Below are 26,083 nucleotides of genomic sequence, written 5' to 3'. Positions count from 1 at the left end.
AATTCCGAAAACTCACATGGGCACAGAACCACAAGGTCATGTATAGTAGAGACTGGATGGTATCTCGAGATCATTTAGTCCATCCCCTCTGCTCAAAGTTGAGTCAGCTAGAGCAGGTTGTTCAGGACTGTGTCCAGCTGGTCACTGAATATCTCCATGCATGAACTCTGCTGTCCTGTTACAAAGTTGGATCACCCTCACAGTAAAAAAGCTTTTTCTTATGTTTAAGTGGATTTTTTTCTATTTCAGTTTGTGCATGTCTTGTCACTGGGTACTTCTGAGAAGAATCTGGCTTCATCTTCCCTACACCTTCCCATGAGGTGTTTATACACATTTACAAGGTACCCCCTGAGTTTCCTGTGGGCTGAACAACCCCAGCTCTTTCAGATACTTGTCACATGACAGGTGCAGTAATTAGTCATCCTCCATGGTGTTTCACTGGTATCGCTCCCATATGACCATGTCTTTGTTCCTTGTACTGCAAAACCCAGAACTGGATGTGGCATTCCAGATGTGGCCTTACCAGTGTTGCATAGAAGGGAACAATCAACTCTTTTGACCTTCTAGCAGCAGTTTTGTTACCATGGCCCAGGATGCTCTTGGGTCCCAGTGTTTGCTGCCAGGGCACATTGCTGGATCATGTTCAGCTTGGCCACCAGGATCCCCAGGTCCATTTCTTCTGAGCTGCTTGCCAGCCAGTTGATCCTTTCTCTGTACTGGGGCAAGGGATTATTCCTCGTCAGGTACAGGCTTTTGCATTTCTTTGGTAAACTTCATGGGATTCCTGTTGGCCCATTTCTGCAGGCAGTTAAGGTGCCTTTGAATTTCAGCATGACCATACAGTGTATCAAACAAACACTCCTCCCAGTTTTATGTCATCTGCAGCACTGCTGAGGGTGCAGTCTATCCCATCGTCCAGGTATTTAATGAAGATCTTAAACAGTACTGCCCTTTCTCCTTCTTTCTCCATCTGACACAGCCTTGAACACTTCCAGGGATGGAGCACTCACAACCTCCCTGAGTAGTTGTTCCAGTGCCTCACCACCCTAACACTAAAGAATTTTTTTTCAAACATATAATCTAAACCTAGTCTCAGTTTAAAATCATTCCCTCATGTCCTATCACTAAATGCCCTTTCAAAAAGTCTCTCTCCATCTTTCTTGTAGGCTCCCTTTAGGTACTGGAAGGCCACAGTTAGATCACCCCAAAGCCTTCTCTTTTCCAGGCTGGGCAATCCCAATTCTCTCAGCCTTTCCTCACCAGAGAGGTGCTCCATTCCTCTGATCATCTTGATAACCCTCCTCTGCTCTCGTTCCAATCAGTCAGTGTCCTCCCTTATACTGGGGATCCTAGAGCTGGACACAGCAGTCCAGGTGGGGTCTCACTAGAATGGAGCAGAGGGGGAGAATCCCCTCCTTTCCCCGGCTGCTCACGCTGCTTTGGCTGCAGCCCAGGGCACTGTCTTCACCAGTTTTTTCCTGTTGGTAAATTGTTACCTCTCTCTCTCTTTTCTTTGCCTCCTTTGGGCTGAATTCTCTGTAGATACAGCTTTTCTCTAGTCTCCCAGCCTTCTCTGGGCTGAATTCTCTGTAGATACAGCTTTTCTCTAGTCTCCCAGCCTTCTCTGGGCTGAATTCTCTGTAGATACAGCTTTTCTCTAGTTTCTCAGCCTTCTTTGGGCTGAATTCTTCTGGGATCCTCCCTCGTGGGGAGTTCCACTTATCTCAGTCTTTATGATTCGAAGTAAACTCTCGAGCTCATTAGATTCTGATTTCTCGTGTTTATTGAAGGATCCTTACAAAACTTAACAGGTCTCTCTAGGCTGGTTACAAGGTCAATCTTTGCAATTTGGTACATTTCTTTCTTCTGATGGTACAAACAAGGCCTTGTGGCACACTTCGTGTCTGATACACAAAATGGCCCCGAACTACGCAGCTCTTTTATCTTTATACTTATTTTTATCCAATTAACAATAGACACGTATATTATTTTTCTTAATGACCCAATGACCCATCACCTCTGTGATGCACTGCGGCATTTTCTATCCAATCACTGACTATTACCCAAAAACCTCCAGGAGAAGAACATGAAGAAGAAAGAAGAAAGGACAAGGGACAACACCCTAAATCCTCCATCTTGTCTCCTGTTCTCTAAACTACTTTTTCACCCAGTGATTTAAGAAACTTTCTAATCTACACACCTACTTTTCTTATCTAACTTTATCATTTGTTTTCATGTATCACTATGAAAACATGCTCATGAATTTCATGTTATATGAAATTCAGTGTTTTCTTGGATCTCAGAACTATAAATTAAAAACAAGGGCACACAGTCTGTATTTCAGACTCCAACATAAATGTGCAGTCCCACACCAGGTCCCACATTTTCATCAGTTCCTCCACAGTTTCCCATGTTAGGTAATTATCAATGCACTTCAGAACCTTCATGTGTCCTGTTGTGTTGTCTGTCCAGCAGATGTGAGTACTATGACCTGTGAACATGAGGTTTCTTCCAGCTGTCTGAATGCTGCAATCATGTGCTTCTTCTGATCAGGGGGTTTGTAGCAGACACCCCCCCTCCCACCCAAATGTTGCCTATTTTAGTATTTTCACCAGACTCACAAGTTCTTCACTGGTTCATTGTCTATTATTGGGCAGAGGCCAGTGCATTCCTGCCATTATCTTGCACATATCTTGCACAAAGATCACTCCTCTGCCTTGCCTTCCTTGTCTGACCTTCCAGAAGAGCCTGTCCTAATCTGCTGCAGCACTTCAGTCATGTGAGCAATCCCATAGGCAGGATTTCTGTGATGCCAGTGAATCACAGCCCTGTACCTGCACACAGCCTTCTGTTTCTTCCTGTTTGTTCCTCATGTATTTTACCACAACTAACAGGTGCTTCAGAGAGTCACCCGTTTGTCTTGATTTCTCAGAAAAAATGTGAGAGCTCCTCTGTTCGAGCTCTTCTGTCCTGCCCCTGCCCTAATGCTGCCCTCTCAGCACCTCCTAATTAATGTGGATACACTGGAGATCATTCTGCTTTAGCCTTAGTTTCTTCTTGAGTTCTCTCATGTCCATGTTACCCTTCACCCTTTGCTTGCCAGCTTGGTTCATCTTCATCCCTTGATTGTGGGTTTTCCTCTCCTTCCCTCATCATTCCTAGTTTAAAGCTCTTCTTACCAGGTTATCCAGCCAGGTTATCTGCAAAGATATTTTTGCCCTAATTGTTCAGGTTATATTTTCCCTTAATCTTCTTCCCATGTTTTTCCTGACAAGACTAACATTTAAAAGTACATCTGGTGTTTTTCATCTATAGCATTTTCCCACTGTTTCACCAGGGAATGTCTTATATCCAGTTTATAAATTAAGAACTTCAGAAAGGGCTTTTTCAGAAAGAGTAAGTAATATGATATATCATAAAACCTTGTTTTGCCTGTAAGTTGTTGGTGGCCCATAAGTGATTCTTGTTTCATTCATGCTGACACCTTCACTCTGTTAGTTGTGTTCAGATATTTGCTACTTATTATATGTAATGGTGTGAAAATGGTGTTCCTTCAGAAAAGCAGGGATCAATTAATTGTGTGAAGCAATAATAATGCAGGATGTACTGCTGTCTTTGCTCTGTAGGAGAAAAGCATTCATGAGAAGTGAAACTTTGTTATGGGCACTTATTGTGAAATACAGGGTAGGCCTTCAAAGGGCACAAATGATAATGACAGTAATGGCACTAGGTTCCTGATTCTAACACAGAGACAGAGGGAATAACTGCAGAACTCTGATCTCCACAGCAGGCAGACAACATGGAAAGGATCTGCATGTAAAAATATCAGAGCTGCCTATCTCTCTCAGATTACCTTTGCCTTCTTTTATAGAGCTTTTTTTTAGAAAAGCTTATTTTTTAGAGCCAGAAATGATGAAGTGTAGTTGTAACTGTGAATGGCAGTACTCAAGATGCTAATTTTCCTCACATTAGATCCATTAATCTGTGAACTTTCAGCTGAAGTACTGATCTTCAGTGTGTGGTAAAGGTAGACTATTGCGTAGACTATGCAAGCCAGAGAAAGACATCCTTGTAAGAAATCTTGGAAATAGAATGTCTCTGAGAAGTGCTATAGTGGTAATTAGAGTGAACCCAAGACATTTGTATATCATTATTTATCAGCAGAGGGCTAAAAACAACCAGGCATCAATTATGTCAGACTCTTTGCCTAAGACTAAGGCTAAGCATACCTCTTCCAACGTGGTAAAAAAAGAGAATTTTACAGCTGCTTCAAGGGACAGGAAAAGGGGAGGCAGAAGGAAGAAGCACAGCTGCATTTGCCCCAGGGCTTTTAGCTTTTTCATTTTGTGTGAGTGGTGCAGCTGGGATCTGCTGTGTTTCATCAAGCAAATGGCTCCCAGCAATCAGTCAGTTTAACTTGATTAACCCAAGATGGATGTCACAAGTCTTACAGATCACAGAGGATTATAGCTGGGAGATGAACAGTGGCAGCTCTGGCTCATTATGGACATCAGTGGAAGTCTGTGCACGTGGATCCTATCACGGACCACTGCTTCTTGAATTTTACTGTTTTGCTGTAAAGAACCATGTCCCCGGGCTTTTTTTTTTCTGATTTGTGAAGGAAGGTATTTGCCACAAGTGCTCTAAAACTGTTACAGCAAAGAAAGATTTCCTGACCAAATACGAGGTACAGCTGAAAAGGTTCACAGTGACTTGTCTTTAGATAACTGATTTGACAGATTTCAACCTAGTGACCAGTAAAAATGAAATCTTGAACATAGCAGGTAAAGGGCTAGTTTAGACAGTGGAAAATTGTAATGGATAGGAGATGTTTTCATGTGAAAAAGATGGGGACGTTTGAAATTGGTACACTGCAGCAGGGAAAGTGATACCTGATTCACTCTGTCAAGAGTTAAGACAGTTTCCCCTTGGCATGGACCACATACCTTAAAGGAAAGCTGATTGTTGGCATGAGGAAGGTTAGAAGAGGAAAGAAAGGCATTATTTGCAGCATGCAGAACAGCAATCCTTGAGTTAGCTCCAGAACCAGAAACCTTATCACAGACTGGGAGAGAGGAGTGTAAAAGCTAAAATTCATCAGAGGTGGGAATGCAGAACAAAACAGCACAGAAACATGGAACTCAGGCAAGAGAGAATGTATATTCTTACTATCCTCCAGCTGTAACAGAACAATTCCAGTATTAAAAAGGGAACAAAATCATGTAGGAAAAGGGTAGCCTTCAGTAACTCAATAGCCTCTGGATTTCCAGCCATAAAAAGAATCTTACATAGATCTGCTGAATTCTTGCTTATGGCTCTGGAAGCATTTTTCAAAAACTTGCCTTTTACCTTAAATGTGAAAGCTGTTTTTGCCAAACATATCACATTATTTCCACTGGACACTGCTGTGTGTCTGTGCATTTCCTGCTTTCAAATTTTATTATTTTGGAGTTGTGGAACACTATCAAATATCTCACAGATCCTTAAAATTACTTGGATATTACATTTGATAATTTAAATATTGCTTTGGCAAGACAATTGACTACCACTTTTGCAGTTACTATGTTGTTCTTGCATATTAGTTCATACAAAGTGGAATTGTATGTAAATCACAACTTGTTAAAGGGAGATGAGAGTTTAATTTTCTACAGAAGGTGTTGTATACTGGGATGGGTTGTTTCATTTTGTGGTGAGGAGCTTTTTGGTCAGATTCAATGCCAGAGAATTAACAAACAACATGAGTGTGTAGGCATTAGAGTTATGTGGACCTCTGCTGCACTGAAGACACTCTTCCTATCTCAGTTACATAACAGAGATGGAAAAACCAAACACCAGAGTCCCTGATGGTAGAGACTCAAGTACAGCATCCTGCACAGAAACTCAGGCTGCCATGACCCACACAACTCTTGTCTTCTAGGAAGGCAAATGGACAACTCTGATTTGGGAGCTGTTAGGGGGTTGGGGTGAGAACTTACTTATTTTTATTTTGAGTAAAGGATAGATAAAAAATAATGAAAAAAAATGAGGTTTTTCTAAAAAATGGGATCATGTGTAACAGTCAAAAACTGTTGGATTGTCCTAAGCTCTTACCTTTATTGATTTTGTGACAGTTTGTTTCTGCTTCCTGTATTAGTTAAAAATAACTATTTTCTCCTTAATACAGGTGACTCACTGGCACAGTCCATATTTTTTTGCCTACTTCCCTGCAGCCTCTTCCTTCCCAGCTCTTCTTGCAGATATGTTGTGTGGTGGAATAGGATGTGTGGGCTTCTCTTGGGTGAGTTTACTCTGGTGCGTGGTAATGGTGCTTCACCTTGCCAAGATTTAAACATTTCAGTAACATTCTGCAATTAAATTATTGATTAATAGCAGTGAAGTCACAGGAGTGTTTTTAGGTAAATTTCCTTGATTAATTAAGGGTTTTCACATAGATACTGTGAATGATTTCAGGAATAAAAGGCTATTTCCTCATACAGGTTTTGCTCTTGAAAAATTGCTAACATTTAGAACTAGTGATAGCAGTGAAAACATACTGGTAATCCAGTTATGACTATTGTTCAGCACCCATTGTTGTTATTTCTCTTTTCATCTGGATAAATGGAAAATTTTCTTAAAACCCCCACATTCATATGAGATATTCTCTTCTCAAAAGAGGCTGGTATTTGGTGTTGAAAAAAATATGCAAGATGCAAATCCTGGCTTTGACGTTTTATAGTCATGGTTCTATGTAAGGCCTATTTTGACATTTTTTTAGTAAGTGTTAGAAACTACACAAAACAGTCTTCAGGTTCCTAACTTGGCTGGTAGCATTAGTTATCTAGTCTCTTCCTTTATACCATGAGAAAGAGAAAGAGAGAGAGAATTATTTTTGCTCTCGTAGATCTGATTTCTCTTCATGGTCTAGTGAGATTATTCCCTCTGCTCTGTTTTTCAACACAGGCTGCAAGTCCAGCTTGCACAGAGCTGGAGACTGTCATGCTGGATTGGCTAGGGAAGATGGTTAATTTGCCTGAAGAGTTTTTAGCTGGGAAGGATGGCAAAGGTGGAGGAGTCATTCAGGTAAGAGGGGACATGAAAAAAAGAATATGGATTGAGTTTGTGAAATCATGATTTTGTAAAGTCTTTATACTAGGACAGTAATGAAGGATATTTTTTTATTTTTTTTCCTGCCACAAGGGTTCCTTTTAAATTTCCAGAAGGACTGATGGTCTGTGAGAATGTCTATAAGCAGGCAGGATCATTCATGAAAGTAATGCTTTTGGTTTTTAGAGTAGCTGATTTCTAAAACACTTCTCAGTGATGAATTGTTAGTAGTTCAATTTAAAATTTGGGCTTAAAATTCAAATCAGAATTGTGTAGAATGGAGACTTTAATTTGTCACTCAGTGAACTGAACCCATACTTAACAACAGTATGCAGCAATATTTCGTAACTGAGGTTAGAAGTCTACCTTTTTAATGTTTAATTGTTTAATTCAGTTTCCACAGAACATGGGAGATAAACTTTGATAAATAGAAATAGCAGAATGTAGTAGAAAGTCTATCAATTTTTGCCAAAGAGGTTGAAATTACTTTTTCTTACATAACAAAGGGAAATATCAGAATATTATAATAAAATGAAGAGCTGCTTAAAATGTGAACCTAAGCAGTTCTATCAGTAGATAAAACAATTTTGAGACTACACTGCATATCCAAACTAGAAAAAAGTCCCCAGACTCTGATGTTGACTGGTGAATGAAACTTACAATGTCTGAACAGATAACCTGAATAATAATGAATATATTACCAATGGCCAATCTTGCATGCATAATAGAGCTCTATTGTTTGCTAGCCATGGTTACACTAGCACATCGTCATTCTGCAAATACAACTCTGGTTACAGCTATTTATCTAAAGTAGATTTCTTCTATGAAGAAGATGAAAATTTAAATAATTTTTCTGTGCTCCTATGATAATCTCTGGAGTCTGGTCATTGGAGGCCAGGGCACAGTCCATTTTATTCTAAGACAGGCATCTAATATACATCTGATTTAGATGCTAAAACTGGGGGCTTCTTTCTTTGATCTTAGCTGCAAATGCCTACAGTGTATTCCAATGAATTCTTCCCAACATCTTCCCAGGCAAGAATGAATTTAACCCAAAGGCTGTTGCTTTCTTAGACGCTTGCTCTGTTAGTTGCTTGCTCTGTTAGTATCTTTATCATTACAATTGCTAGGGAGGGCTTTATGTTCAAGAAATCCAGCTTCTCTCATGCATCGTAGCAGAATCTATTTCGTACCAGTTAAAGCAAGTAATTATGCCTGATTGTTATCAGCAGGAAATATTGCCCCTCCGGGCTGACAGTGCTGGATTGCCCATAATTTTCATCAGAAACTGGTCATTTTCAGAATCAAAAGTGGTCTCTGTGTTCCAGCTTATGATGCAGTCATTTGAGCTGCAAATCTTCTTGTTCTGCCCTTGAAACAATAATGATCCAAGCTAGAGAGCGTGAGGCAAAGACAACGTGAATGTGTGAAAGTGCCAGTCATTCTGTTCCTAAATGCCAAGTAATTATTGTGCTATTGCGTAAAACTGAGCCTGTAAAAATTGCCTCTTAATTACATTTGAAAGTCTATGTCAATATGAAGCACTTTGTTGTTGTGTGCAAGATGACACTTCAAAATGGCAAAAGATAAAAGAAAATTTTAGTTTCAGAGCTCTGGTGGACATGAACTCAGCTATTGCTGATATTTCCTCAGCCTCTTGAGTCTGCTTGCCATGGCAACCTTTGTTTGCCTGTGGTAAAAGCAAAGGTATCATCATCCTTCACTTAATGCAGAATACAGCATTCAAGAGGAGAAAAAACAGCTTTCAAAAATAAGTGAGAAAGCAACTTTCTTCCTGAAGTTTGTATCCTGCTGTTCATTCTGGATATGTTGCTGGAAAGTGTACCTGCTTTGAATTTTTGAAGAGTTTTCTTGTCCTGCAAAGAGAAAGTATTTTAGGGGTGAGACAAAAATACCTTTGGCCTGGCAATGAACATTGCTGATTTATCTTACATGCCAGTTAGCCAAGTAGTTCAAGAACCAAGGTAATTTTTCCCTCAAAAATATTTAGCACAAGACTTTGGTGCCAAGTGTATAGAAGAGCATTGCAAACCAGGCTCTGTAAGCAGTGTAAAAAGCTTCCGTGTAAAAAAGGTGACTCAGTATAAAAAGAGTGATTTATGGAAACTGAGACAAGGGGGAAAAGCCTGTATGTATCATGAGATGTCCAAAATCATTTCCAGGTTGCTGGATTCAGGTACATTTAGGCTACATCCCAGCTGTATATCAGGAGGCAAAATTCAGCTGGGCAACAGACCCTTTTATTTTCATCCTTGTTTCTGTAAAAGGAAATTCATACAAGAACTGTTGTATACATTGTATATTGTATACATCTACGCACCAGCATAGATAAAGAGCCAGGATATCTAGGTGCGCTCCTTAGAAGGCTGAGGCTTCAGCCTAAGTAATTTTCCTACCCAGCCAGGTGATCAACAGAATAGTGGGAGCCTATTGCTGTTCAAAACACTCGCTCATGGTGAGAGACTTCTCCAGGGTCAAGCTGTTCAGGTATAAGCAATTTATTTATATGGGTAAGGAGAGGGAGAGACCTGTGTCCGCTGCCAGCCTCGGCGTCCACATGGTCGGGGGGAGGGGAGAGAGAGTGGGGAGAGCAGGAGAGGAGAGGTTTAAAGATGGGGAGAGAAGAAACAAGAGCAACAGAGGGAGAGCAGGGAAAAACTAGGGAGGCTTATGAGAGAGGGGAAGGACAAGAGAGGGGTAAGAGGGGGAAAGAGGGAAAAACAAGAGGGAGAGAGCAGGGAAAACCAAGAAGGTAAGGGAGGGAAAAGCTGGGAGGGTAAGAACAGGGAAAACAAGAGAGGGGTAAGAGCGGGGTAGGAACTAAGAGAGGGGTAGGGAAAGGCTAGGAGAGCGAAGTTCTTGATACATTATATGCTTTCCTATAGTCAATATTCTAATTCCCAGTAACCAATCACTACAAGATACACCCACTAAAGAATTTACATACAGCCTATGAGCATCACCATATTAACATACAGTGTTGCATTTTAAACTCTAAAAGCTTTACAAATTCTTCCCTTGCTTCTTGACCTTTGGACTTTCTATCAGCAGAAGGACATTGTTTCATCAACCAGGGATTCTCCTTTAGCTGGCTAGGCTATTGTTCTTTGGTCATATAGTAACTAGTACTCAGCATCTTATGACTCAAAGCAGGCTTTAATTTCTATTTCGATTCTAGGCTTCATATTTTCAGAATCTTCTGCCAATCACATTCATAAGTTTTCCCTGTTTCATCCTCCGCAACAGGAGCCTATATTTCCAGATCTCAAATTAATGCCTTAAACTTTGTATTTTCTTACAGCCATTTTCTTTTATATATTAATGCCCATTTTTGTAATATGTGTATTCCATACATGTCCTGGAAATACACTAACAGTGTAAACAGTTATTTTATTTCAGCTATTTTGACTTTTTAGGCAGAAAAAGTAGGATGATTTCTCCATGTTGTGATATTGTGATGAGAGCTCTGTCCAGCTACAGAACATATACAGAATTACATTAAATGAGGAGATTGCTAAATTATGTTTTCTGTAATTAAAAGATCAGATTTCCTTCACCCCTTGCCTCCACATGGAAGCTCTACCTTACTTGACCAAAAGGAGTAATTGTATCCTAATTCCATACTGTATTTGTAATAATTCCCTCAGTTGCCATAATACTGTGTGCAGCAGCAGCAGCAGCTATAAAAAATGCACAAAAAATGCAAAGTGCACAAAACTGCCTCCAGCTTGTGTTTATGCCCTCACTTCTCAAATCTCACACTACCAAAAAGGCAGATTAAATATATTTAATCACTGACAATGCATTCAGTGACTGTTTTGGGACTCTCCTTTTCACTGATTACTCCATTGATGAAGCTGTTGAATTTCAGCTGGATTGCATTCGTTCACCGTTGAGATGTTGACTTGTGTAGAAGGCAGCTTGGTCTCATATGAATAGTTCAGCTAATTTCAGTATTGGAGAAAGTCTGAACTCATTCTCACATATTAAATTTGTCAGATCAGTCTCACCTTCAGGGAAATAAAATCACTTCCCAAATATTTAAACATTTGTTGTGATTTGTGATTTGTGATTTTACACAGGTCTTCAACAGAACAAGGAGAGAATTGTGGTACAAGACAAGAAACATCAAAATTAGTTTGTTGACACTGGGGATATTTCTGAGACATAGATATTAAAATAAGTGACTCTGTTCAGAGCACTGTTATGATTCATATGATATTTGATCAACTTGAAAGTACCTAAAAACTTCATCTTTCATGGAGACGTCCCAATACATTGAAATTTATAAGCAGGTATTTACAAAGTGCTACTTACAGTTTAAAAGAGTGGTTTAGGGCGTGTTTCAGGTGCATATCCTAGACAAAAAACATATAAAGAATTTCCGGGAAGTTGTGTTCTGTGAAATTTACTGATCAGTTGATACAAAGAATTCTACTTCTTGTTATCACAGAGTATACAAGGCACGTTTTAAACAGATGTTTTGGGAGTCAAAGTGCAATTTAGAAATAGTGTGTCACTGTTCCTTTCATTTTTGTTGGTGATGAAGAAAACATACCTAACTAATACTTTGAAGTGCAATTAGCTATATTGAATCATAGCAGTTTTGGTTTCTTAGTGTTTTTTTCTCTTTTAGTCACAATAATTTACTTGTCCAAGGTAATTCTAATATGAAAGAAGGTGTATAATTAGGCATGTTACTTGATAGAAGTGAGAGCTGTCGTTCAGGTTGTGATGGAACTTAAATGTGAAGAAATCCAGAGTAACAGAAATCAGCCATTACTCTGACACTGGGTCAGTGCAGATGGATGCCTGGTTTGAGAGCCTTTTCACATACATTTAAGTCTGTGAGTGCAGCTTTCTATCACTTGGTTGCATGGCTGTTGCCTAAACTGAACAAGCATAGAGATTTAAGAGAATAGGCAGATAAATTGGGAAGGAGAAGACCATGATCAAACAGAGATTCCTCCCTTGCTGTCAGACATGTTTTTAAAAAATGCGAGATTGCACTGTTTTTTATCTGCATTTTCTGTTAACTACTTCACAGATTGATGCAGAATGAATGTCACTTTTCTTCTTCTGCAATGTTTCCATTTTGAATCTTCACTCAATTTATCCCACAGGGAAGTGCAAGCGAAGCCACCTTGATTGCACTGCTTGCTGCAAGAACAAAGACTATCAGACAGGTGCAGTCAGAGAAGCCTGAGCTAACAGAAGCAGAGATCATGGGCAGGCTTGTGGCTTATGCTTCTGATCAGGTGAGTACCTCTCATTAACATGGAAACACAGTGTCTGTACTTAACAGTTTCAGCCATGTGAATAGGCAGGTGAATTTAGTATGAACTCTTTGTGTTGGCGACTATTTGATTTTTGTTGTTTAAATCTTACTGTACATAAATGTGTTCCACAGGGGTCTGTATTGAGATCAGTGTTTAACATCTTCATTAATGACATAGACAAAGGGATTGAGTGTACCTTTGGAGATGCCACTGAGCTGAGTGGTGCAGTGGACACACCTGAGGATGGGATGCCATCCAGAGGGACCTGGACAAACTTGAAAATTGCTCCTTGGGAATCTCATGAGGTTTAACAAGATCAAGTACAAGACATAGACAAAGGGATTGAGTGTACCTTTGGAGATGCCACTGAGCTGAGTGGTGCAGTGGACACACCTGAGGATGGGATGCCATCCAGAGGGACCTGGACAAACTTGAAAATTGCTCCTTGGGAATCTCATGAGGTTTAACAAGATCAAGTACAAGGTGCTCCACCTGGTTCTCAGCAACCCTCAGTACCAGCACAGGCTGGGGGATGAACAGATTGAGAGCAGCCCTGCCCAGAAGGACTTGGGGCTGCTGGTGAATGAGAGGCTGGACATGAGCTGGCAAAGTGTGTTTAGAGTCCAGAAAGCCAAATGTGTCCTGGGCTGCATCCAAAGCAGTGTGGCCAGCAGGGCAAGAGAAGGGATTCTGTCCCTCTGTTCTGCTCTGGTGAGACCTCACCTTCAGTGCTGCATCCAGTTCTGGGGTCCCCAGTACAGGGAGACAAGTACAGAGGATGGACATCAAGATGATCAGAAGAATGAAGCATCTCTTCTATGAGAAATGGCTGAGAGAATTAGGATTTTTCAGCTTGGAGAAGATAAGGCTTTGGGGTGACATAATTAGGACTTAAAGCAGTCTGTAAGAAAGACATGGGGGGACATTTTACAAGAGCATGTAGTGACAGGACAAGAGGGAAAGATTTTAAACTGAGTAGGGTGATTATAGTAAAGAAATTCTTAACAGTGGGGGGTGGTGAAGCACTGGAATAGGTTGTCCATAGAAGTTGTGGATGGCCTACCTCTGGAGGAGTTCAAGGCCAGGATGTATGGATGTTCAAGGATGTATCTGCACAACCTGGTCTAGTGGAAGATGTCCCTGCCCATGAAAGTGGCATTCGCACTAATTCATCTGTAATGTTCCTTCCAGCCCAGGCCATTCTATGATTCTGTGATAAGTGAAATGGAATGTCATGTACACTATAATATAAAGGATAAATATCCGGATGTGAGCGATAAAAATCTTTATAAACAGCTTGTTTGAAGTAAACAAGCTAATTAAGTATTAATTTCAGGTATGTTTAGTAAGTCTGAAGTACCTTTTGTTACATCCAGTCTTCTGTGTCCACCTGTGCACACAGTATTTTCCTCCTGCAAGCACATGTGAAGCAAACACACTTACATCCTCCCTCTATATATGCATGCATGGGTACAGATGCATGTATGCAGAAAAGCCTAATGCATGAATATAAAGCAAATTGGTCTTAGTACTTGAAGAAGCAAAAACTTTTTTTTTTTTTTTTTTTAATAAAACCTTAAAGAAATCTATCTGCCAATCCAACTAAGACTTGTAAGGAAAGAGAAAACATAATCCTTGATTTCTGACTGTGAGTGATATTTAGCAGACTGAGTTACACTAAATTCTCAATGGGCTATAACTATGAGAGGCTTTTAATGTTAATGAAAACAAATTCTGCTCATGTGAGTTCTGCTGCTGCTATGTTTCTGATGCAGTAATCTTACTGAAGGGCCATGCAATATTGTTTCTCTTAATAATGTGCAACATTTTCTTACCTACATGGCAATGAGACAGAAAAAACCGCTCACTTAATACTTAATGTTTTTTTTAAAGTAATATCTGATGTGCAGATATTACTGATATCAGAGTAAAATGGCCAGGTTTCAGCCTTACTTTGATTTACTACAAAGTGTATGTTAAATAGCACTGTAGAAGAAGTTAACACTATACTTGCTCTTTGCTGGTGGGAAGAGGGATTACACTTGCATGGTGAGAAGATTAAGGACAAGAAAATACGAGAAAAGATAACGGCTTTCAAGAGTCACAAAGGATATTTGTCCCTTTTTTTTTTTTTTTTGGGCACCCTAAGGTCAGCATTGTGCAGACCACCAGTCCCAGAGCTCTGACTGACCCAGTGAAGCACAAAACTTTTTACTTGTTTTGACTTTTTTGTTCCATATAAGAGGCTGACCTGAAATGAGGACTGACAGGCCTTCCTGCCTACTGAAGGTCAGAGGATATTATGTTCACAGAAGGATTTGCCTTAAGATACTGCTGACCTTTCCAAGCAGATTGTTGCCAAGCTCACTGTTCCTTCTGTGTTAAGAACAGACCTGTGTGACTCACAGACAATAATCCACAAAAGAAAGTTTAATGTGGGGGGGAAAACCATTCACTGATAGAGCCCAACAATGCCAGAATGTATTTGGAAAAGAATCTTGCTAAAATTTTTGAGTCTTGATGAAGAAATTTAGGGGTTCTGACTGACTAACAACCTCAGTGTATTATTGTAGTTTGCTTATTTGCAATTCGAATATAAATAAGTTCTAAAATACATTTTTCCATTGTACACTTGAATGAAGTATCGTATTGCTGTGCCACACACTTTTTATTCCACTTAAAAAGTTGTATTTCAAGTCTAGGCTTCCAAATTTTCTCAAGCTGATGCCTAAGTAGTTACCAAAGCACATTAACAATAGGCACTATTGAGATACAAATTAATGGTTCATCTGTCTTTAAAACATGTCATTCCACGGATATGTTAAGCTGAAATGGAAAAGCTTCATCTAGTCTAGTTTAACAAAATTCTGGATTGTTATTTTTGTGATCATGTGCTAAATTAAAATAGAATTAATAAGCATATAGGCACTGGCAAGAATTAAAAAGGAGATTGTGAATGAGAATAGTTGTGATATGAAAAGGTGAGGGATTTTCCTCTTTCATATTAATGATGATTAATGAAACTATAGAAGGAGAAATAGCTTTTCCATTTGTTTTAATCGTGCTTTAAAGCAGATTATTTTGTGGCTAATGGCTTTTCATTATCGATGGAGTTTTTATTCCTATTATTATTATATTGTACTTCACAAATTTATAAGAATTTCTAAGTGAAATTTCTTTGGTTTTATTTACATAGATATGATTTATTTTGTAAAACAATGTTATTTCAGGGGAATTCAAATGAAGTGAGATGTAAATAAAATAGCATATTGGGAATGATCCTTACTTGCCTAAAAAAGTGAATGAATCGAACCACATAGTCAGCATGTAATCAGAAAAAACATGGTCATGTAAGAAAATATCTGTCTGTATCATACTGTGACATGTATAATTTTAGACTTCTAAAAAGGTGTACACCATAAAAATATGCTAGAAAGCACCTGAATCACTATCAGACAAGATGATTGTCTGCATATCTTTTAATTGATCTAGAGCCAAATCCTGAAGCTCTACATCAATCTTACCATGTAAATAAAGTTCTTATTAAGGTTAGGACCTCTTTTTTAATGTGATCATGGCAATGGTCTCAAGGATATTCAGGGTTGCTATTAGTTTTTTGTGTCTGTATACATATATATATATATATATTTATATATATATATCTGATATATATGTGTCCATCTACCTATAGAAAAGGTGGAGAAGTATGTATCTATTGCATACCATCAACAGTCCCAGGATCTCGAGTATGTCTTTACTTGAAAGGACTTATTTTTTAGTTTGTAAATTCAAATGAACTTCTTACATTCCAGTAAAAGGTGTTGGTCTTAAAACTTGCCCATTTCCTTGTAGGCTCATTCATCTGTAGAAAGAGCTGCACTAATTGGTGCTGTGAAGATTAAAAACGTTCCTTCAGATGACACATTTAGTGTTTGTGGTTCAGCCCTGAAGAAAGTTCTGGATGAAGACAAAGCTGCTGGTCTTATACCATTCTTTGTGAGTACTGGATTTTAACAAATCCATGGATTTAATGATTCTGATAAGATACTTTTTACATTAATAGATGATCTCATCCTTAACAGAGGCACTGATAGGCAGCTTGGTGAGGTTCCGTGAGAGTTCTTCATGTGTCTTTTTGTGCAGGAGGAGAAAATAATTGAAGCAGCTAGTTGCACTTTGCAGCAAATTGATGCTTGGGGTCAATTTTGTAGTTGCATGTAGACTGTAGACCTGCAGTATTATAATCTAGTTCCTGAATTCTGAACTGTTTACTTTTATTTTTAAGGTTTCAACTTAGAAATAAAACAAGTTTAAAGGCAATAAATTAAGTGATGCTAATTCAAGCTCGAGTGTCTTCAAGAAACAATAGTTTCCCCTTGATAATACTTTAGCAAAGAAATGATCTTCAATAATATACCTGAAAAATCATTGAGGTCAGACATTGTCAGTCAGGTACTTGTGAGTATGTAACTGATCTCTAACAAGTGAGCTATAGGGAATGCAGCTGTGAAAACTTTAGGTGTCACCATTTGTTGTTATCTGTCCACATGTTTTTTCCCAGAGATTCCTGCTTCCACAGCAGGACAGATGAGGCAAATACGGTTGTGTCTCAGTAGCTTAAGCTCATAATCCCCCGAGTTTTGGCACAGAGCATTGTTAGATTAGATAAAATTCTAAAGTTTGGTTCTACCATGATAAGTACCTGATTAAAAAGAAAAATTGCTTATTCATCAGATCTGATCCTCCTGCCAGTTCAGAATACCATGTTATTACTTTAAGTTAAAACAAGATTTTGCCATTTGTTATTTTCCCATGAAGTAAATAACTTCGGTTGTAGTTTTGTGTGGCAGCGGTCTCAGGGAGACAAAGAGTTACATTGTCCCACCCCATACCCCTTGTGAAGGGCGGCCCAGGAGTTCTGATTGGGTTTGAGTCCCTGGGGGGTTCTCCCTTGGTGTGTTTCTAATGGTCCCTGACCCTGAACTCCACCCTCAAAGGTGTAAACCCTCAGTTCTGTCCCTCAAAAACCCCTGCTGTGCCTCTGTTCAGGGCTCTCTGTTCTGGACCTGACTTTGTTCCTATGCTGAATAAATGGTTTCGTGAACCGGGAGCCCATCTCATTGGTGTTTCATGCTGGTCCCCAGAATCCTGCTGCTTCCCTGGACGAGATCCTGAGGTTGCTGACTGCAACAGTTTTTTCCATCACCAACAAAATTCTTTGCTTATTTCCAAGCATTATGCTCTACTAAACTTGATATAGACCACAGGCTGTATAGATCTATTAAGGTGTATAACATGCTACAGAGAATATGTTTTTACTGGCCTCCACTGAAGAAAAAATCCTCACACAACTAATTTAGAAACTGAGAACTTCAGAAATGGGATTTTTTAAGAGATTAAAAATAGGTCACTTTTTTCACAGAAAAGTAATGTCTGACAATGTTTGTTTCTTTTCTTTCATGTTGTAACATTTTGAAAAGGGATAAAGTGACTTAAATTTCTATGGACTGTTTCCAGAAGAATTAGAAGATTAAACTTGCTTATTGTCATGGATTAGTGCCAAATGGGACAAAGAAGCTTAAATTTCACCAAGCTCTTTTGAAAATATAATCTTTTTACTTTTCTTGTTATTAACCTTTAGAGAATGTTCTTATGTAATATGAGGATGACTAGAATGAGAAGTGGGTTTCATATGTCCAGAATCCTACTAATTTCTAGGATGACTAGAACTTGCCAGTCCTTCGGATGACCAAGCACATACTGTCAATTGCTTTACTATATAACAAGATTCTGACTGAGCAGAAAAGCATCTCTAGGGATTCCAAAAAGAACTCTTTTTCTGTGGGATGCACCTATTGAGGTGAAAAACATGCCACAAGGCATGTTTTATTTCTCTGTGTTATGATCCCAGCTTATAATACCTTACATGGGATTCTGTTTCTGTATCTCACTGTTAATTTTAAATAATTACAAGTACAGTAGGATATTACATCTTCATGCAGTAACTATAAAATTAGTGTCTTTTTTCCTCAGCTTTTGTCCATTAGCAAAAAAATGCAACTTGCCCCTCATAAATATTCATGCCTTATTAATTTTTCTATGCATAGCAAGAGAAAAAAAATTAATTTATGTATTCAGTGACACCTTTACAAAGGGTGATTTAACTGCTGTTTTTCTTCCTCTGTTTGTTTAGCTGTGCAAAACAGGCTTTCAAAGACAGCAGAAGCTCTGCCTGAGTTAACACAGCCTGTATCAAGTCTTCCATTTATTTGTATACATAAAATATGTCAGCTTAGGTTAAACTAGATCTCATTATTGGTATGGTTTGCCTCTTAACTCAAAATGTGTGTTAATTCTCTGTCATGCTGAGCAGCAGTCCATGCACTGTATTAGTACTCCCTTTTCTGGCTTGCAGATTTCAAAAGCCTTTCCATTTCTTTGTTCTTGAGTAATTCGGTGCTGTTGTATTTTGTTCTGGCAACAAAGATATGCACATTGCCAAGGAAACACCTTATGCCACTTGGTTCCTTGTCTCCCTGTATTCACTGATCCTTCATTAAGGGCAGTGATTCAACATCAAAGCAACAGGTTTGATGGAAGAAATTCTGCCTGAAGAGACTTGTGACAGCAGACATCATTCCAGATGTCCTTGCATCCAAGCTGCTACAATCTCCTTTAGAAGCAAGAAAAGGTTTTGTAAGGTATTAAAAAGAAAATACAAGTAAATTGCAATGCCTTATAGGCATGTTTCTCCTTTTAATGAATAAATGAAGAATCATGATACTGAACTTGATAGCAGTGCTTTCCCTGTAGAGGTGAATGGTGGGTGAATCAGGGTGAGGTTTGCTTGATGTGAAACAGGTTCTGTCATTACAGCAATATGTTACTTAAAGGTTTGCTTTTCACGCACATAGGATTTGGCAGTCAGCCTTTTTTGGGGAGAGGCATTGTCTATAAAAGGAATCTTTGCATTCCTACCCACCATCAATGTCTTGTAGCACTAGTAATGTGTAATGTAATTTTGTTCAGTAAAAGCTGTTGCCTACTAGCATACCCACATCTCTACTTTTGTTTTCTTTCTTTTATTTCTGAGTTCATACTTGTGTTAATTCAGCTCTTTCAAAATAATTTTGCAGAAATTGAAACAGAGATATTTTCATATGGTAAAGCAAGCAGACTGCAAACAAAGCACTTAACTATGTCAGGTGTTGAGGCACTAAAGTTGCTACAATTTACTGAGGAGCAATTTCCCAGCACAAATGATGTGCAGCCCTTCACCTGGCTTTGAGCTAAGGGGGAGCTTTAAAACATGTACTGAAATCACGTCCATTTAATTAACACACACTGGTGGTTAAGCCTGTGTGTAAATGCCTCTCTCAGGTGGGCCCTGAGCTCCTAACTTGAGACAGGCCTCTGTGTTGGCAGAATGTTGTCTGGGATGCTCAAAAGTGAGCTAAGCACTAAGTTAAGCACTTCTAAATTCAGATAGAGTGTCCACTGCATTCAAGCCTAGCTCACCTAAATGTATATAGGTGGCCTGTGAGCTTTTTGCTGTCTTTCGTAAATCAGCATTGACAGATTACAGCTGGCATATACAATGCACAATATACTTCAACAACCTCAACTAGTATAAAGCTGCTACAACACAATTGCCTGCTGCCCAGCATGAAATCTCTCTGATTCTAGATGTAATGACTCTTCTGAATGTGATCCACAGGATATTAAGCATTTTTTTTTTAATCCAGACTCACTCGGGAAAGAATAAATCAGAATCAGACTGACAGAGGTGCCATCTTTTCAGTAGAACACTTAGATTCTGGCTACAGATTTCCATTTGGAATAAGCATTCTTGAGACATATAGAGATGTCTAGGGTGATGTTTCTTAACCCACAGTTTGTGAATTATTGCTGTTCTGTGAAATACTGAATGGTGGTTTAGAGAACCGTTGCAGTTTTCTTCAGGCCACAGACATTCTCAAGAGTACAAGCTGGCAAAAACTGAATAGGAGAAAATAAAAACACTATGCAAACATTGAAAGTTCTGCCTCAGTTTAGTTATTTGCAAATGAAAACCTTTGTGGTGGAGCCATGCAAAATGTGTCCACATCTTTTTCAAAAGCTGTAGGAGGTCTTCCAGTTGAGAGTAATTGCTCTCAGGAATCATAAAGATTCATATATGTTTCCCAACATAGCTCTCCATTTCAGGAAAGTAATACATGAGATGACTGAGTTAAGCATTTTAGCTGCTTTGTATTCAGAGCCAAGGGCTGAGTCAAATTTGAAGTATACAACCTGAAAAGGAAAAGGCCTGCAGGCCATATGGAGCCATCAGTCCCATTTCTGTGATGCAGTCTGTCCCCTGCCCTTTGCACAAATGTGATTTTTCTGGTGTTACACAGGCTACAAATTGAGTTAGACTCATTCTGTAGTACTGAGGCAGGGTAATGGCAGTCCTGACAAGAGCAGACACTGTCACTCTAAGTGGTTTCTGAGAATTAAAGCAAGTAGCTTTGAGGCTTAGACACCTGCAGAGAGGAAAACAAAATTGTTTTAGAAATTGAGGTATGCTTTACAGAATAAGCCATTATTTAAACAACAAAGCACATGTTTGAACTCATATAATCTCTCACTGAAAAAACATACTCCTTATCCTGATTAGGAGAATACCTTAACTGCAGTACAAAACTCATAACACTAATGTGTAACTTTTTGTTGTGAAATTTCCATCATTATTTTAATTGCTAACCAAGGCAATTTCACTCTAATGTTGTTAGAAAATTCATACCATATTACCATAAAATATATGTGTAAAAGCAGAGTTAAGTCTATAGTGCGCTCTTTTTATTTATTTCCCACTTCAATGGGTTAACCCCTATTCTTTATGCATATAGAAAAACTGTCGTTTTCATCATGGTACCCTCCATTGTGATAAATACATTTTCACTTCATACACACGTGCCTTCTTAGGAAAAACAGAGAACAAATTTTTTCCTCATATTTAAAAGAATACCCTGCAAGATTTAAAAGCAGCCTCTCTCAGAGTGTGATTAGTCTTTCAGAGAACTCTTAAACATACCTCAGGGCACTTCAATTTTCTGTCCTCCTGTTTATCAGGAGTATAGGAGGGCCCAGTATAGATAAAGATTAGATTCTCTTGAAGGAAAATATGTTAGGTCATGATTTTACTAACTGTATACATACAATGTGCTTCTCATTTTCAGAACTGTGTTTCAAACTCCAGTTCTTAGTGGCTTAATATAGAAAAATACTGAATTGTTCCTTTTTTATTTTAATAATGACTTTTTTCAAGTTTTGCTGTGACAGAATGTTTGTTTCTTGAAAAGTCTAGTTGATGGACATGAATAATTCAGGTTTTCCTTTTTCTTCTTATTGGTTTCATCATGAATTTGCTAAGAGACATGGGCACACGTACACACAGAAAAATGTGGCTAGTTCCAGATATATAGGGAAAAACTGTAGGAACAAAATACGTTGCACTGACAGTGTACTTGGCAGAAAAGGTAACTAAAATATAATAAAATACTAAAATAAAAAAAGCAAAATTCTGGGTTTGGCATTTTTATAATCATCTCCTAGCTATACTGTAGTTTATATATGACCTTGGATAAATTGTCTAATTCTTTTGTAGTTCAGTACTCTGACTAGAATACAGCATACTTTATTTCTCTATTTAAACTATAAAGTGTCTTTTATTATGTAAAAATCTAATAAAAAACAAAAACCGTACTCAGCCTTTATTAGTACTTTCAGAAATAAGACAGGGTATTTAAAACATAAGTGTAGCAATGAAAAATAAAATAATGTCCGTTTATATGCCTTTGGTAGTTGAGATTTTTATTAAAATTCTACCTGCATATTCCAAATAAATTACAATAGCTCATTTTCACCTCGTTTTATTCTCTTTCTACTGTGAAACTTCAGTGTTTATGTTACCTCTGCTTTTGGCCCACTGGTCATACAGGAGGATACATTAGATGAGACATGAATAGAATGAAGGAAGAACTGTTCTGGTGTTTTAGGATGAATCTGAGAGAAGTTTCTCTGTGAAAGTCTTGCAAGCCAAATAGTGAACATATGCTACTAGTGAACAGGTTCCAGGTTGCATATCTCTTGAGCATAAACTGGTTACAAATCTCTGTTGCAGAGCTGTGGCTGTGAGCATGACAGCAACATTTGTCGATCTGTTCTGTCAACAGTAATTCCAGCACCTTTGAGTTGCTCAAGTTCAGAATTTGCTTCTTTACCATGAACTGCAAATGATTTTGATGGGATTTTCATATGTTAGGGTAGTGTTGAGCCACACAATAAGTATGTGGAACATATAGAAAATACATAAAATACAGTATTGGCACAACACTGTGCCTATACTACAGGACTTATCATTCAATTTTATATAAACATTTTATTTTATGCATCTGCTTCAATGGCCTGTTATGGGAGCTTTAAAAAAAACCTACCCACAGTCTTAAAAGTTCCACTAAGGATAGGTAATGACTAACATATTTTTTTGTTGTTCTATAGTATCTATTCTTTTTGGTATTTTTCTATGCTGTAACCCTTTATTTTTCTTTTTTTTTTGTTTTTGGCTCTGCAGTTCTGTGCAACACTGGGAACCACCCCTTGCTGCTCCTTTGACAAGCTGTTAGAGCTGGGTCCTATTTGTAAGTCTTTGCTGCTGCTTTCTAAAATTGCAGATACCAGTTTAAGCCATGCTGAGTCATTTCCAGGACATGCAGTGTCAGTGTCCAAATTCAATAAAGCTATTTATAGATGAAACCATAAATTATAGTTTTATTTCTAATATTATGTCAAACAGCAAATGTGCTTTCTCAGGCTGTTAGAAGAGTTGGAGGACATTGCCTTAAGGCTTCTTTTCTGGGGAGTGTGGCGGGGGGGAGGACACATTATTTTGGAGTACTGTCAGATAAGAATTACTGTAAATGCCTCGGTTTGTAACACACTTCTTCAAGCTCTTCTACCTGCAAGGGCATCAAGAGCAATGCTGAATATCAGGAAAAGTTGAACTCTTAATTCTGGTCTGCACCAAGTGTATTGTTTCTGTCTTGTTCTAACAACTATAAAAGGCAGGGGAATATCCACCAAAAATCTCCATCTATTCTTAATCCTTACTCTCTCCTTCCCAATTTCCTTGTTCTTTCAAGAAAACAGGACAAATTCCAGTGTGTTTAATACAGTGATTGAGTCAGGGACTCTTCATAGGTATTTCTTTCTGTGTTATGGTTTATTGTGTCAAGCTTTGATCTGCAGCAGGACTTGGTCAAATCATGTTTGCTGGTTGATGAGAATGCTACCAAAGCATACCATATCTCTTCAAGTGTACATTTAAAACAGGAAATCCATAGCTGTAAGCAACTGGAATCAACTTCAAAGAAACACAGCTTGATTTGAAGTCCTGTTAATTTATTCAGGTGGGGCTGTAAACTTTGGGGCTTGTATGGTGGTCATTTGCTCTATGAGGTTTCCTGCCTTTCAGCACAAACCCCAGAGACTCGGTTTCTCCTAATCCTTCTTTTTAAACAGTTTCCTAATAGTCTACTTAGCAGCTACAGATTATTTTGCTGTTTATATTATTCCTATAGACCTATTAAAACAGTCACACTGATACATTTAGGTGTAGCTAGTAATCATCTGTTTCACTTCAATGATTCCCTGCTTGTGCAGCAGAGCCCAGCAGAAGGATGGCATACCAGTGAAATCAGAAGTCTCGTGCTAGCTTTTTTGTTTAATTTTTTCTTTAGCATACATGAGGAGCAGTCTTTTGATATAAAAGCAGCCTCTCAAACCAAGCATATTTAAAAATAGATAATCAGTTAAACTTTCAACATTCATTCAAATAAACCTAAGTTGTGGATGTTGTGAATAATATTGTATTAGCTTTCCCAGACATTAATGCAAAAAGAAAATTTAGTTCACAACAATGCAGATTTCAGCATGAACTTGGTGCCCAACTGCAGATCTCGGTGGATATACCTCTGTAAGTGGAAATAGCTACCAGAATTATTTGGTGGCCACTGCAGAGATGTAATGTGGGTTTCAGCTGTTAACTGATGGACCACAATTGTTACTGAGTGCATTAAAACAGTGCATAGATGGTCAATACTTTATTACAGAATATACGTGAGCTGCTCATATGCCAAAATATTTCTGCAGAAATCATTCAGTGACTAATCAAAAGTAGCACTTTCCTTAGCATTTCAGTGCTTGCATTTGCATGTGTCTCTATTCTTGAAATAAATAGTTTGCTGCACATAGTTCAAAAGCCTGTGCATGCACATTTATAAATATGTAAAAAGTACTGTTTAGAAAAGTGTTTGTGATTCATGAGTTAGAAGTGGGGAGCACAGCTAATATTCTATCTTCTCCTGCTAAAGTAGTTTTATTACAATAGAAATGATAGCTAAATCTGTAGATACATTTTTTAAAGTGTATTTTATAATGGTTCTTAAATTAAAACCACAAAATAATTTATGTTGCTTAATTTTATTAAGATAAACCTAGAGATTATGACCCTTATGGGTCCTTTCCAATACAGGATATTCTATGGTTCTATAACTTTTTTCCAGTAGTGGGAAGGAAAAATAATATGTTATATATACATTTTATAAATTAATGAAAAACCAGATGGTGGAAACATTTAATCTCTTAATTTAATTTTAAATTGGGAAAATAAAAACATCAAAGTGAAATCTCTCAGGCACTTGGTTTCATGCAAAATAATTGGGCTTTTTAATCTGCTGTTTATTTCTGTCAATTTTTTTAGGTAATAAGGAAAATATCTGGATGCATATTGATGCAGCCTATGCGGGAAGTGCTTTCATCTGCCCTGAATTCAGGCATCTTTTAAATGGAGTGGAGGTGAATGAGTGTTTTTTTCTCTATCAGCCTGCTGAAACCTTGCTCTTTTGTGGAATTTGTGTGTTTCTTACGCACCCAAGATTAATGGCTCTTCCAGAATCTCTGAGTAAGCTGCACCTCAGTTTGCACTACAAATCTGCACATTCTATTACATTACTTAAATTTTTAATGGTTTATACTGGGAGTATGTGAGTACCCCTCTATAAGAAGTTTGTCATTCAGAATAACAAGTAGTACTGAATCAACAAATAGAAAAGAAGATCTGTTTGCCAAATATCGCTAAAGACATATTTGTAACATCCTAATTCTACATTACACCAAAAAGATAGAAAAAAATAATTTTGACAGATTAATGAGCTCATTTTGTCTGGTTTTCTTCTTACATCCTGAAAGTCATATAGTATAGAGCCAGTAGCTGTATCTGAAACAGACAGGGTTTAATAACCAAGAGACCTCAATTAAATATTCCCCCAACAGCACTGCTGTTCCTTTTCCCCTGCCTTGCTGAACTACTTGGCATTCAGTTGCTTAGATAAGAATACTTCAATTTCCTGCTGCTCCCCTCAGTCAGATAAGTCCTTGTCTTCCATGTCAGTGGAGAAAATATTACTGTTTGGTAAAGCCAGAAGTTTAAACACAGGACTGATAGGCAGTGACTAATGAAGAAGAGGAGGGAAAACCCCCTCACAAATAAAGCATTTCTTTCTGTCTCTTTTTTATCAGCAAATGAAGCTTGTTGTAATTTCCTGTGGGGGAGTATTTTTTGAATTATTGTTATTGGTTCCTGAAGGAAATGAAACAGC

The 26,083-nt window shown here is 38.2% G+C and overlaps 1 protein-coding gene across 3 annotated transcripts in view; it reads left to right on the top strand.

Moving 5' to 3' along the window:
- DDC (dopa decarboxylase) overlaps window positions 1-26,083 on the top strand; it is a 76,858-nt gene that overhangs the window by 23,606 nt on the left and 27,169 nt on the right. For all 3 annotated transcript variants that reach the window (XM_058832886.1, XM_058832885.1, XM_058832884.1), the window contains 6 exons: window positions 6,164-6,277; window positions 6,940-7,059; window positions 12,228-12,362; window positions 16,236-16,379; window positions 22,999-23,065; window positions 25,186-25,280. In XM_058832886.1, coding sequence (XP_058688869.1) covers window positions 6,239-6,277; window positions 6,940-7,059; window positions 12,228-12,362; window positions 16,236-16,379; window positions 22,999-23,065; window positions 25,186-25,280 — 600 coding nt within the window. In that variant the 5' untranslated portion in view covers window positions 6,164-6,238. The remainder of the gene's footprint in view (window positions 1-6,163; window positions 6,278-6,939; window positions 7,060-12,227; window positions 12,363-16,235; window positions 16,380-22,998; window positions 23,066-25,185; window positions 25,281-26,083) is intronic.

This window comes from Poecile atricapillus, chromosome 2 (genome assembly GCF_030490865.1).
Source record: "Poecile atricapillus isolate bPoeAtr1 chromosome 2, bPoeAtr1.hap1, whole genome shotgun sequence".
Taxonomy (NCBI): domain Eukaryota; kingdom Metazoa; phylum Chordata; class Aves; order Passeriformes; family Paridae; genus Poecile; species Poecile atricapillus.
Note: the sequence above shows the minus strand (reverse complement) of the source record. Positions and strands in the feature narration are given on the sequence as shown.